At 38.0% G+C, this 15,595-nt stretch overlaps 1 protein-coding gene across 1 annotated transcript in view; it reads left to right on the forward strand.

Moving 5' to 3' along the window:
- Nucleotides 1-15,595, forward strand: part of LOC136701676 (cadherin-7-like) — a 144,778-nt gene that overhangs the window by 73,265 nt on the left and 55,918 nt on the right. Inside the window, exon 4 of the mRNA XM_066676312.1 lies at nucleotides 8,279-8,446. Within this exon, the coding sequence (XP_066532409.1) occupies nucleotides 8,279-8,446 (168 nt within the window). The remainder of the gene's footprint in view (nucleotides 1-8,278; nucleotides 8,447-15,595) is intronic.

The raw sequence follows: 15,595 nt of genomic DNA on the forward strand, positions 1-15,595 counted from the left end.
GTATCCTGCTAAGAGTTTTGCCAAAACCCATGTTTTGCCCTCAGCTCTGGCATGGCGTGTCTTTGGCCTCCCAACACTAGGTTCCAGATTTAGTGTGTTTCACCTCATCTCTTAAACTCCACCACTAAGCAGAGATATACCATCCTCCAGATTTTCTCCAGGCTGGGTTTTTTGCTCAGACCCAATTTGGTTTGATGGCCTTTCAGTTCATGGAAGCGTCTGGTCTATCAGGACTGCAATCAGTAGTCTGACCACAGGCCATGGGCAGCAGCTTTTGCAGCCAGCTCCACACTGAAATCAGCTTTCCTTCTCTAGCCTCTCCAATATAGACACAGAAGACAGACAGGACCATCTCACTGACCATCTCTAACAAATCCAGTACATTCTGTAATTTTTCTATTTCTCGAAGCTTGTCTTGATATCACATTGGACTCGTTCTTTTTACTATCATTTTTTTTCTTTCTGACTACTTTCTTTAATTTTTCTTTTTTTATTTCTTTGTTTTCTTGAATTTTTCTTTCTTACATTTCATTCCTTTCTGTCAACATGTATTTACTGCTGTCAATATTTCATTCTGTAAATTGTTCTTTCTTTCTCTGTCAATATTTTTCTTTTCTCTTTCTTTCCTTCTGTCCAAATTTCTTTCTTTCTTTCTTTTTTCTGTTTGACTTTCAACATCTTTTAGCTTTATTAATTTCTATCAATATATTTTCTTTATTTTCTTTCTTTCTTTCTTTCTTTCTTTCTTTGTTTCCAGGACTTTTGCTCATATCTTTCTTTTTTTAAGAACATTTCAATATATATTACATAGGACTCCTTTCATTCCAAAATGTCCTTCTGTGATAAATAAAGATGTAAAACATTTTTAAAAAGAATAACAGTTGATGTCTAGAAAGAGTATTTCCTTTTAAAACAAAGGTCATGTTAATCAGAATATAGCTTACTTGTCAGTCCAGTATCATGGTTAAAGTACAAAATACACACAGTAACATGTCATTGCTAGTGTAAGTGAAATGCACATGCCACAACAAACTGCAATCCCGAGCCTACAACCAAACCAATACAAAACTCTAACTCTACATCAACACTAGATATCACTCCAATCATGTATCCAAGTATCTGATTCAGAAAGAGACAAAAAATGAAGGAATATTTGAACAGAAAGTGGTAGGGAGGGAAGTCAAGGGAAGGGACAGCAGTATGATAAGGTGATAATGTCATGGGAGAGTGAATTGGAATAGATGAACAGCTGTAGGGTTTAGCAGAAAGCTGCTGGGCTTGGAGAAATACGAACATTAGCACTGGACACATGGACAGAATTTGAAAACATACCCAGAGTGGAGGAAGTAAAAAAAAATAAAACAGCGGAGTGTCACAGTGCCACTGGTCCTGATGGAATCAGGATTCATAACATCATTAAAACATCTTTGTGTCTCAGCAGCCATCATATGTGTGGCTAATCTAAATAGGTTTTCCGGGTTTACGACATAAGCCTGCAAAGCTTATATTTGCTAAATAACATCAACCACTTTACTTACTGCTGCTTTCTGACTCGTGACAATGTTCCCTTCCAACTTGATTAAAATTTTCCAGAAGCCTCTGGCTTTTATTAATGTGGCCATTAGAGACATCTGCGTATGCGCCTTGCCCCAAGGTCTAACAATGAGCTGTCCTGTTTGGATTTGCTTATTCTAAGGGCTCAAACATATAGGGCCATTGTGAAATGTGAAAAGTACTTGATTTGATAAGAGTGGCTCTAAAGGTGTGCAAAATGTTCCTGGAGTTTAATAATGAGTTTTTGAGCCCTGGATTGGTGAAACTGTATTGTGTTTGTAAGTATTGGCTCCACCCTTGGAAAATTATGATTATTTTCCCTTCTGATGCAACTGTCACCTATGGCCAGCCTCTCTCTCTCTTTTGGCAGTGTTTCACTTAATAGAACCTAATCTACTTAACTTAGCTCTAATCTGCTTATTTAGCTCTATTTGTTTATTTTAGTACCTGGTACCTGATGGTTTGTTTTCCTCTACAATGGCACCCCTTCAAAATGTAGCCAGTGATGTCAAGAAACAATGGGCTTTGCAATCCAAAACAACAGTGGGAGCAATGTTACGCTATTTTCTCATCAAATATTTGCTTGCTATTTTTGTTATTTGGGACAGAACATGGCTTAACCACACATCAATTCAGACATATCAGAAGAGTTGTTTCTATCCTTGTTGCACTCTCCAGCTCTCACTGGGGACATTTGTTGGCCACTAATCAAAGAACGTTTGAACTTCTTTAAAAGACCATGGTGTAATTTTGCAGTCTGGAATTGTGAGTCAAATAAAAACAAATGTGATCTCTAATGTAGCTTTGAGAATTTACACAAGGCTTGTTTGTGCTGGATGTCTGCATGTCATCATGACTGACATGCCCTCTGAACAATCAGTTCTCTGCAAGGTTCACACATCACAGTTTAGTCCTTATTTGACTTGCTTGTAACCACATGTGAGCAGGTACTAAAAAAAGTACATGGTTCCAGGTACCAGGGACAATAGTCTGCTAGTTATGTTGGTACCATTCAGTAGAAAACCCCATGGGGTCCTTTATCTTGTACCATCAATCAGTGTAATCTTAACCAACACAAGTGTCTGTTAGGTGATGTGGCTGAACTGAGAATTTAGTATTCTCTTCTAAGTGTGTTGAGCTTTCCTGTGCTATTGAGTTGTTGGCAGTTTGAAAAAAAAAAAAACACCTGTTCGGCAACCTAAGTCTCAAAGGTGATATTTTATGAATCTCACCCTGTCAAATTGATCACCCTTATATTTTGAGGAAAACTTTGCAACTCTTTATAAACAAATACTCAAAACAATCATCCAAAATCTAGTGTGAATATTTAACCTTAATTTTCATCATGCCATGTGACCCTTCAGAGGGAAATTAATATGTTTCCTATGTAGTCATGAAAACATATGGCCTTTTTAGCCATATGGTTTGACGGAATTGAAAAATGTCCTGATATGTGTTTACGCTCAGACAAGTTCAGAGAACATATGGAGAAGAGGAAATGAAAAATGTCACATATGGCCATTAATGGGTTAATAAACAAATCCAGAAAATGGCAGAATGATTCCTGTCTGCTCCGGACGTTGTTTTCTTCCATGTAGATGTGCATAAAAACATTCAGAAAAAAGTGTGCGAGTCTTTTTTTTTTAACAATGTGCGACATTGACACAGCATGCAAACTCCATTTCCTTTAAATTGCAGTAATTCCCTTAAAGTATAGACAAAATAATTAAAAAATCCCATACATCTCCAATAGGAGACAGAAAAGGCCAAAGAAGCAGGTCTATAAACCATATTGTGGTAGCACATACAGAAATATGTTTTGAATTGTCCTGCTGAAATAACCATGAACTTCCCAGGATAACGCATTACCTTGATGGCAGCTTATAATACTTTCTAAAATAATGTAATACACCTCTCTGTGTCAGTGGAACTTTCACACAACAGAGGTGAAAATAACCCAGGTGGCTAGTCCCTTGTCTTTTGCAACCTGTCATCCATTTTTTCTAAAAACAAACTGAAAATCCTCTAACAGATTATTTTTCCAGTGTCTTTCAGACATTTGATACAAGTTTGGGCCTAGAGATCTTTGTGACATTTCGGCATATATTTGATATAATGGCTTTCTCGTTGCCTGCATTGCATGAGTGTCGTGTTTCATTTCTTGATGCAGAAGCAGACAATGTTTTGTGACAATGAGTGTCCAAAGTCCTCTTGAGCTCATGTGACTATATTTATCACAGCAGCATGTCAGTTACTCATGTAGTGGCATTAGAGGGCTTGAAGGTCATAAATATTTAACAGTTTTTTCCAACCTTGCCCTATATGGACTTCCTGAATATTTTCATAATACAATAGACCCTCAGTGGTGAAATAAAAAATAAATATATTCTGATCTTGGGTTGAGAAAAGTTTGTCAATACTCTCATGAAGTTTACCACAGAGTAATGAGCCATAACCCATGGCCTTTACTGAATGCATCTGTTATATTCTACTGCTTACTGTGGAGTGCTTGAAAAGAGCTTAAATTACAGTCTTATTTTGCCTCTGTCCTAAAGTTTTTGAAGTGTGTTGCCAGTCTTTTTTTTTTATATATATTTTAATTTCAAAATATAATCAAAAAACGTTAGTGAAAATGTTTACCTTGTTTTGCCTGTTACACAAAACTGCAACAGGATTAATAAACTACAGATCCTTGTTTTTATTACATTTTATAACATCACAGAAGTCACAGACACGGGGCTAGTGCAGTAATTTTCAGCTGAGATGGCAGATGGTCTGGGATACACTGCTTTTAGTGAATGTGGACAGGTTTGTGTGTTTATTTCAGTATGAGAGGCAGAGGCTCAACAGGTAGAATCACTGTCACATGGCTCCAGAGTCCTGGGGTCGTGGGTTCGAGACCCGCATTGGGTCACTGCCCTGAGGAGTTTGGTGTGTTCCCCCACAGTGTAAAAACACACAGTGGTAGATGGACTGGCTGTGCAGGCGTGTCCATAGGTGTGAGTGTGTGGTGCCCTGTGATGGACTGGCACCTTGGTTACAGACAATTAATCAATTTATGGTTAAATTAGTTAATAGTACTTAATAGTATTGAGTACCATAAATGTGTTTTTAGTTGTATTAAGCATTAAAAGAAGTTGTAGACACTTAAATTAAATGTGTATGCATACTTCTGACATTTGCGTTTATGAATTTCAAAATTTTATGGCAACAGATTGCCTTAATATTTTTAGTTATGCTAATTTATTCAGGCTTACAGCACTGCTATAATCTTTTAATGAATATAAAATGTAAGTATTGCTTGTTGTTCACACATACACACACACACACACACATACATATATATATATATATATATATATATATATAGAACATGAATTATTGCTGTATCTGAATATGGTTTGACTCTGCTTAAAACTCAAATTTACACCACCTGAGCCATTAAAGATAGCAAAAATGCTCCCATCAGTACTTAATTATTTCTTTTTGTTGAAATATCACAGGTTTTTTTTTTCATTAAATTAAATACCAAGATGCAAATATGGCACCATGTCAGATCAATTCGTTGACCTTTCCAGGCCGGATTACATTTGGATGCCATTTGTTTACCATTTTCCTGTGGTCTCTCTTAATGCTACAGCATTAATTCGAGCATGGGTGTTGTTTATGAGCCCTGGTTTAATCAGAAGGGCTCAGTGTAGGTTTATGTGGAAGTGGACATAATGGTTTTGCAGCCTTGCTGATTAATAGAGCTGCCTTTACAGTATGAATCTTTTCTCCTGCTGTCAATAGGGCTCAGGCCAGAGGCGATGTCAAAGTGACCTGCTGAAAAAAAGCATTTGTAAGTAATGACCTGTAGTTTAAATAAAGGTTAGCTGGGTTGGCTTCTGTGAATGATGTCTCTGGCTGGAGTCGAGACAAGGTCTAGAGAAGTACATACAGAAGTAAGGGGGGGGTTGTTGTCTGCTTGCATACACTGCTTTTTTTTTTTTTTTAAGACATCCCATTAGCAATACATAACAAAACTGTGGGACTTTATTTCATGTGGAAACCCGAAACACATCTTTCATGTCGCCTCATCCCTTTTATCCCTCCCTACACTTTAGCTAATCTCGCCTTTTTCCACATAAATAGATTACATATAAATACTTGAAGTCATTAACTTTGAATCCAATAATAATTGCCTGAGGAGGATTATAAACCTTGTTCTGCATTAAAAGCACCCCCCACCCTTAGTCATTTTGGTTGGATAATTATGATTTCCATCTGCAGTGAAGTGGTGATGTGGATTTCAATTTCATTAGTAATGTTTTTTTTAGTAACGAGTTAGTCCTTGGGGAGTTTGTTCCACTTCAGAACTTCTGAAGTAGAATTATTTTGTTTTTAGATGAAAAGAACCTAACAGAACTGGCCTTTAACTCACTCACTCTCTCACTCATACACTAACATACATACTAAGTCAGTTACATGCATTCATATTCACTCATACATACTCATTCACTCACATAGTCATACATTCTCACTATCACCCAATTACACACGTATGCCCTCACTCAAATACTCATTCACTAACATACATACTGACTCACTCACTCACTAGCTAACTCTCTCAAGTACCCATTCATTCACACAAATGCACTCTCACTAACTAGCACACACTCACTCGCATATGCATGCTAATCCTCACTCATTTATATCCATGTGCTCACTCACATACATACATACATACTCATTCACTCACTCTAACATACGTATGCATACTCACATACATGCATAATTACCCACTCATTCACACACACATATACTTTCACTCATTCATTTATACTCAATCAAATACTCACTGTCACTCACTTATGCACTCATCTTCACTCATTCACTCACTCATATTTAGGGACTGCTCAACAATGGTGTGCTACTGTGCTACAGGAGTTTGGCGTGTTCTCCCCGTGTCCACATGGGTTTCCTCCTATGGTGCAAAAACAAGTTGGTAGATGGATTGGCGATTCAAACGTTTCCATAGTTGAGTGTGAGTGAATGTGTGAGTGTGTGTCACCCTGCATCCCCTCAAGTAACAAAGACTGGATAAGCAGTTTTCATTCAGTGAATGGTTCTTGGGCAGTACAGTACTGAAAGTGTGAGTATACACTGGTGTTTTACTCCCCAGCTGTGTGAAGCCCACATAATTAAGCCAATTGTTCAGGCGATGGTCCGCACTCTCTCTCTTAAGTTGCCTTTAGCTCCAAATTTGTTTTGGCATCCTTTTAGAATCCGACATGCCGACATATTGGAGGTCGTCTTGTTCAGTACCATCTCCAGCTTTTAATCAATGCAGCTTTTTCATGGTAAAACTAAATGCTTCCATCAGTCTGGAGATTTATTAGGATCTGTCTTTCCACAGTGATGTGAGGCTTGTCTTGGGAACGTCTCAGCAGGAGTCTGTTTGCAGTGAAAATTACAACACCAGAATCCAAAAAAAAAAAAAAAAAAAAGACAACTAAAGGGTCTAGATGACAGAGGGCTCTACCTTTACAAAGTGGTGCAAGGATGAAAGGCAAAGTCAAATGACTAAGGTCTTTATGTGGCATTAAACTCCATTTGGCTGCACATTTATTTGGCCCAAATAGTGTTAATGTGACATACAAAAGTAGAAGTTACATTCAGAATCTAGTAAGTTTGATGTAATAGATCAACAGCACAGGTTGGACTGGAGACCTTTTTTTTTATCTTCAGATGTCATAACTACTACAAATCTTTGCAATCTATTGGCAATTAAATATTTTTAATAATCAAAACATTAATTCAATGTTTCAGTGTTATTGGACATGACTGGTTGAACTGTGTTCTGTGCACTGTAATTCTGACACCAAGCTTTTAAAATGGGAAGTGTAATAAGTTGTCATTTTCCTTAATCTTTACGCCCTGGTCAATTTAACATATATTACTGAATGCTGCAGACATCCAAACTATGACAGAACACATATAGAATGATCTACATAACATCATCATCATAATCATCATCATTACTGCTTAATCCATTTTCAGGTTCACGGTGGGCTGTTGGGAACACCTGCAGGTTCCCACCAGGACGTGCTCTATTCCCTTCACGACCCTGAAATGGATTAAGCAGAAAAGATTATGATGATGATGATGATTACTGGATATTTCCTACTAGACATTCCTTCATAGTCTTCAATACTAACCTGCAATGTAGAAAATATTAAAAATAAAGAAATACCACTGAATGGGAAGGTGTGCCCAAACCTTTGACTAGTGCTGTATAGTTTCTAGACACCCCTTATATTGCAGTCAATTTGGTGCCTTTAAGGCCACAGCTAACACATGCGTTCAACTGTGCATACTGCTTGTATAACCTCCATAGAAATGTATTGCCAGATGCTCTGGAGCAACCACACATGAGCCTATGGTCATCAAGCCCAATGAAAAGCATGGGCTAGAGGGGTTATAAACATCCAATAGAAGATATTGAGCTCACTAATGAATGTTGGTACGAATGCAATCAAATCCTCACAGCAATGTTCCAAACCTAGTCTAGAGCCATCTGGAAAATAATAAAACAGAAGTTCATGTTTTACCAATAGACACAAAAGTCAAGCTACTTCTCAATGCCGTTCATTTCAAGGAATTTTTGGGTAAGTGGGTGTCTATACAAATTTGGTCTAATCAGATTTTCTTTCAATTTACATATATGTCTGTTTCTTCGCAGGAATTGTTCGTACAGCTCTGCCCAATATGGACCGTGAGAGTCGGGACCAGTACGTGCTGGTCATCCAAGCCAAGGATATGATGGGGCAGCTTGGCGGTCTGTCCGGCACCACCACTGTAACAGTCACTCTGACAGACGTCAACGACAACCCGCCACGATTCTCTCGCAGTAAGAACACTGTGTGTTTTTTGTTTGTTTGATTATTTTTGTTTGTTTGATTACTGATAGAATAGACTCGCCACTGTCACCAAACTGCAACGTGGTTTTATCCAGCTTTGTAAACACAAAGTGTTGCTTGTGTTTTCTCCTGCCTCGCTTATTGCATACAGTTATCCCTTATAAGTTTGTTGAAGCTGGAATATGGAGGGTTTTTTATTGTTTGAGCAGTGAGCTGTGCTGCAGTAACCTTCATATACTCTGTTAAATCTTCTTCGCCTGAGCTTCATCGTGTTCAAGGCTAAAGCTCTCCCTGAAACATTTACTCAGCAAATTAAGAGATTCTAATTCAATGATGGACAGCACGGTGGCGCAGTGGCGCAGTCACAGAGCTTCAGGGACCTGGAGGTTGTGGGTTCAAGTCCTGCTCAGGGTGACTGTGTGTGAAGAGTTTGGTGTGTTCTCACCTTGTCCACGTAGGTTTCCTCCAGGTGCTCCAGTGTCCTCCCACTGTCCAAAACCACACGTTGGATAGGTGGACTGGCGAATCAAAAGTGTCCGTAGGTGTGAAAGCATGAGTGTGTGTCACAGGGTTACTCACGGAATATTGTTGTGATTAACATGATTATTTTTATCAATTGACACCTATAGTATAAACACATATGGTATGTCCTTTGTGCACTAGGGCTTGTACACTATGTGGAAGTTTTTCAGTTGCATATTGTCCAAAGTCAGAACAATCAAACCTGGTATCTTCAAAATGATGCATTTACAAGAGAGTGAACAAGTGCAGAAGACACAGTTACACTGCTCTACAGCATTGTACTTGTGCTTTATAAATGGACAGAGTTTGTTGCTCATATGCAACTGCTTCAGAGCATCATGGCCTGCTATTCTATAAAAATGATACGTTATATATAAGTTGCAGGAGAAGAGATGAACATTTGTATCTGCAACAAATGCACCTTGAAGTAACTGAACTGCCTGATTTACTAATAAGGGTGTATGTAAACATATATTTTTTATACTCATATATTTACCTGCACAAAGACAAAATCTGCATCTTGGGCATAGTCAATTAAACAAACTTATAAGCATCCAGATTCTAAACACAGCGTACCATAAAGACAGAGGTAAAACTGGACAGATTACATCAAAATGCATTTGACAACTTCATCTGAATATCCTCTAAAACTGAGTTAATATCCGTAGCAATGTGTATGCCAGGTTACACAGCTATTAATATCTTTCAGATTGACATGACAGCATAGAACAAACATCTATTGACTTCATGTTCTCTTGTGTAAACATCTCTATATAAAGAATGTATGTAATATTCTCATATGACACAATTCAACCAGTATCTTGACAGTTTTATTGAAATAAAGTGACCCTATTGTGATCATTTCAAAGCACTGATTTATTTCCATCAAGCTTTATGTCTTGAAGCAAGTAAAAAAATATATCTACTGGGGCAGTGATGTCATTTCAGTTGATAAGATGTCTAGACTAAGTTGCAAATTCCTAGGAACTTCTTGTAAAACTGTTTTAAACTAAGCCATCTTCTTTCTACGCTCTTTAAAGTGTCTGCTTACAGTTTTTTTAATGGTCAGGATCTCCAGAGTACTGTTCCAAGTGGATCAGACAGGTTTTTCAAACGCCTAAGTGTCCCTGCTTTGGGCACCGTCCAGGGAACACTGATGAAGGAGGACGACAAACACAAACTTTTCAGCAAAAGATGAGCAACTGTATCTGACTTTACTGTAGTGTAGCTGACTGTGTATCTACAAGGCGGACCAATAAGTTAGGGATGTCTAATAGAGCAGACAACGAGTGGACAAAAACTTCAGCGCAGCGTTGAGAATGATCCACCACCCAAATAATACCTAGAAAATACTGTGTGTGTGTGTGTGTGTGTGTGTGTGTGTGTGTGTTGCTATATGTGTAGGATGTAGGATATGTTATTATTTCTTTTAACCTTGTATCTGAGGCTTCTGTCAAATTGTTAACGCCAGGCTTGGACAGTTTATAAAACCTCCCCAGGTGCCTCGCCTCTGTGCATGTCAGCTTCTTGGGGAAATGAGAGAGAGTCACAGGCACCTGAGGGATTTTAAGAATCCTCTTATTTTTTTTTATCCCAGAAATACAACATGTAGACACACATTTGTGGACCCTCCATTATTTATTTATTTATTTATTTATTTTTACATTCAGTTAATAATGTGCACCTATTGGAAAATATAATAAAAAATGTTTGGCCAATGATTCAGATTAACGCTTGGAGTCTGCTCAGTCTCACCTTCTGCAACGCTTTGAACCTAAAAGGTTATTGTTAAATAAATGCAAACTATATTTGAGGAAACAACAGTGCATATTCCTTCCATAATTTTGGATGTTAAAATGTTTTTAAGTGTAACAATTTTTAAGCTATTGTTTCTGAAATTTTGTTAAAAATTATATTCTAAAATAGTAAAACCTTTCCAAATACATGACTAAAATGAGGTATTTGTTTTTTAATTAAATTTACTATCATTTAATGTACTAAAATACTGTGTATAAATACAGTTATAGATATGTTTATTACTGCTTGGAAACCTTGTTGCAGTATATTTCACTTTTCCCTAGCCTTGCATCTGCGACCTCTGTGGAAATGCGAACGCCAGGCTTGGACAGTTTCAAAAAGCTCCGCAGGCACCTCACCTTTCTTTGCAAGTCAGCCTCTTTTGGGCCAAAATGCTGGAGGGTGTCATAGAAACCTGGGCAACTTGAGCCATCAACTTTTTTCTTCCATCCAATTCGTCACGATCAGCCTATTTCATGGGCTGGCAAATGGGTTGCAGGCGAGGCTGGGGGAATAGAAGAAGTTGGGGGGAGGGGGGTGCCTTACTTGATAATCCCTGCTTGTCCATAATCTTTTTTTTTTTTTTTTTTCTGACCATTGCTACAAGCCTGCAAAAGCTGGTCTCTGGACTCTGTATGAAGTCGAGTCAATTTCGCAGAGCTGGAGGTGAGCTGGAGTTGTGAGAGAAGTGGCTGAAAGGGGTCTGAATTTGCTGTATAGGCTTTTGACAGCAGTGGGTTAACCCTTTGCTCTGGTGACAGAGGATGGATATGTGAGGATGCCAGTCGCAATCGATAGCACATTACTGATTGTCACTAAGAAAGAAAGAATGGAGTCAAGTGAACTCCTAGGCAGACCTGGCGGTGAAAGATGAGGAGAGAGAGACTATTGGAGAAGGTGTAGATGGAGAGAATAGAGAATGATGTTGGTGGTCTGGGATAGGGTAGAAGGTCGAAAAAATCAAGTATGAAGGTTAGATCCAAAAACATGTGAATTGCAATAATCAAAGATATTTAGATAATTCTGCCAATTCTAGCAATGCAACTTGCTTCTTTTGATATATGAAACGAGGCTACAACACTAGGGTAACTTCTACAAATGCAATTCCAGCAGGCAGCTCAATTTAGTTCCAAATCTAGTTAGTTGGCTAGTACTACACAGATGTGATCATGTATTAAATAAATTCTTTATTGACTTACAGTATTATGAAATTTTTTTTAATGGATATGTAATTTTTAACAAATGTCCTGCAATAATTTTATGATAAGCATATTCAATTAAAATTCAGGTCTAGTTCCTAAAATGAGCTACCAGCAAAAGTCTCAAAATTGTTGCTTGGCCTTAGGTTGAGACTTCATATTTCTGCTTTTGAGTAATGCCAGACCACACACTGGTTTAAAACCAGCTGCAGGAAGAGTGAACATGCTACATCCATTCATCTTCAAATTAAGTGGCTACACAGAGTAATCAGTCGATGTGATTGGCTCAATTTCCAACAGCCACTGTGGCTTAAACTGGAGTAGCTGTGCTTGTTTCTACTGCTGGGACAATCTGGAAAAGAATAACACTTCCTGAACGTTATCATTTAGTCTCATTCATTTATTTTTAAAAAGAAGAAAAATCAACTTTATTAAACCCCTCATCAGTAACTGTACAAATTGTAATTTATGGATTCTGAATGTCAGTACATACAAACATATACAGAGCACATGGAATGTATGAAAATATTTATCAATAAAATGCGACCATTTAGTGACAGTTAATTCCTTTTGTTTATTAGATAATAATGAAGAATCCCCTCCTTAGCATGAATTTGTTTATATTTGTCTAAAAGAACTTGAATTTCTGACATTTACATTGTGGTGAAAATCAGCCTTATATTTACACCCCAAATTTAACACTAACTCTAAACCTAACTCTAGTCGTAAACCATAGGTTAAGCCAATGTGTGAGCTCCAAAGGATTCGAAATGCAGGGTTCTCTCCTTTGTATTTTTCTCACCCACTGTTTACAGCACTGTGTCTGTAATATTAGTACATAACTTATACATCTGAATATCATACCGAAAACATTTAATATACATATTTCCAAGTTAGGCTCATGTGTCAGTGTCACGTTAATATGCTACTAAAGTAGGAAACACATTCTGAAGCAATTAGCACCATGCATTCCTGCAAATTCATCACAAGGAAAGTTTTTTTTGGCAAAACATAAAGCAGAGTTACATATAAAATTATAAAATATATTAACATACACTAATACAAACACATTCATAACAAACTACTTTTCTGCCACACACTGTTTTCTGTTAACATTGTGTACTGTTGCTAGGTAACATGAGGGTGAACTTTTAACTATGTTAATGTAGCATAGCCACTCCATAAAATTGGCTACTTAAAATCTGTTCATGTGTTTTCAAACACATACATTTTTGTCCTTTTTCTGAATGTATGCATACACTAAGGAAGAAATTGAAGAAAGCCTCATCTGGGGCTGTGTCAGCCTTAAACTAAAACCATTCACCTGTCTGAATCATCTGTAGCACTGTTTTTCTGTCCTGATACCAATCTTTGTGTCATTGACGTAATTACATCGGTTTTAGTTACTGTAAGCCCTCACTCTCCACTCAGAAATCTCTACAGATGTCCCTTTGTCAGAGACATTTGAATTAAATTAACAGGGTTTAAAACAGTGGTACATTCATATGGAATCCAGTTTTGAAGTGGTCAAATGTGTGTGTGTGTGTGTGTGCGTGTGTGTGTGTGTGTGTGTGTGTGCATGTAAAGTGTATTATACAATGATTTCAAACGCAGATCAGCCAATCAGATTTTAAGACGGGATGTATCCCTTTTATACACAGCTATTAAAACTCCCCATATGATGGCTATGGTTAGGGTTAGTCTTAGGGTACAGTTATCAGCCTAGTGTTAAGGGCAATGTGTAGGGTTTAGGCTCGGGGATGAATTTTGCCATATTGTAGGAGCATGTATAGCAGACGATGTTTTCCTGGCAACTCAGATGCTGCTTGGTTGCTGTGTTTTTAAGATGGCACAGTGGTAAAGAAGAGATCATTTCATGGACAGAGAGAGAGAGAAAAAAATCACAAGAGCAGACAAAAGCAGAGTGAAAGAAAAAGACAATGGAGAAAGCAGAAGGAGAACTCAGAGGGAAAAGAAAGTATGAAGAGAGGTGTAAAAGCAATTTTTGGGCTTTGGTACAGCCTCCGTTCCATGGCAAATTAGAAAGCCATTAGAAGCATTAGGCTCAGGCGCACAATGAGAGAGGAGTGAGAGAAATGAGCAGCAGGCAGGAGATCCTGCCTCAGACACTGAAGGAAAGAGCCCTGACAGTTACACTGATGATCTCTCTCTCTCTCTCTCTCAGGGCCCTGCCAATCATTACCACGATCATGAGCTATTATACACCCCAATTAGAAACCTTCTTAAAATGATCTGTAAATTTAGAAGCAACTGTTTAAATATAAACCCTGCCCTTGTCTACGTAATGCATACACAGTTCTGGTAGCAAATCTAGGAGTTCTGATGGATTCTAATGGGATTCTAATAATGATATTCTAATGTATCCTCGAAGGAGTTCTAATGATGGAGTTCTTTCAGCCATGGCTCTGGTGGAGATTGAATGGAATCCATATATCATTACAACCATCATCCCACATAGCAGAATAAGTAGCATTGCACATAGTAGAACATCTACCATTGCAATTAATAGAATATCTATTATTGCAAATACCAGAATATTTATTCTTGCTCAGATTAGAACATAGATAGATACCTAGAAAGAGCCTAAAGGTGATTTTGCAATAGCTTATGTAATGAAATACTTTAGTTTCCTTAATTGCAATGCGAATCTGCAAGATTTGTGAACTCACAACCCCCGGCAAATTGTTACCAGCACCTTCATTTTGGGTGATGTTTATTAAAATAATCTTAAAATGTTTATCATAATGAAGCAGTTTAAATTTTGTCCTATTGCAGCATTGCAGCATATTGTTCCAGAACCGGTCTTTCAGGGCGGGCAGTCGTGTCAGCAGCCGTGGCCTAATGGCTTAGGTCCCGAAAGTTGCTGGTTCTATACCCACAACTGACTGAGGTAGCCTAGAGCAAGGTACCACCTACTTCCTGGGTGCTTAGATGGCTGCCCACTATGTTGGGTGTATGTGCTTGCTGCCCCTAGTGCACTAGTGTGTGCTTGTGTGTGTGTGGGTGAGTGTGTACTGCCACAGTTGTGTTAATACAGAAGGCACATATTTCTGAACATTGTAGTTTCAGCTTCAAATCTGCACCCCGAAATTATCCCAGATACTGGCTTTTGAACTGTGAAATCAAAATAAGTTGGATGATCCCTCCCCAATGGACACGGCACTCATAATTTCCAAAAAGAATTCCAAATCTGTTCAAATTTGTGTTCTCCCAGTGTCTGTGTGTGTTTCAGTTGTGCAGTGGTGCATCAGGTAGTGTAGCTGTCACACAGCTCTGGGGTTCTGGGGTTGTGGGTTTGAGCCCCGCTGTGGGTGACTGTCTGTGGTGTGTTGTCCCCGTGTCAGTGTGGGTTATACACGCTATTTTCAATCTTATGTTGAGAAACTTTATTCTTTAACTGATTTACTATTTGCCCAGTTTTTTTTGTTTGTTTGTTTTGTTTTTGTTAAAATTGCAGTGAACTACTCCCCATCTTTATTTCTGAAAGACTCAGCCTTTCTGAGATATATGTATTATTGTACTACCTAATGTAGAATATACTGTTACACAACATGCAATACTGTTACACAAAATACAGTATACAGAGTACAATATAAATAG

The sequence above is a fragment of the Hoplias malabaricus genome, chromosome 1 (genome assembly GCF_029633855.1).
Source record: "Hoplias malabaricus isolate fHopMal1 chromosome 1, fHopMal1.hap1, whole genome shotgun sequence".
Lineage (NCBI taxonomy): Eukaryota > Metazoa > Chordata > Actinopteri > Characiformes > Erythrinidae > Hoplias > Hoplias malabaricus.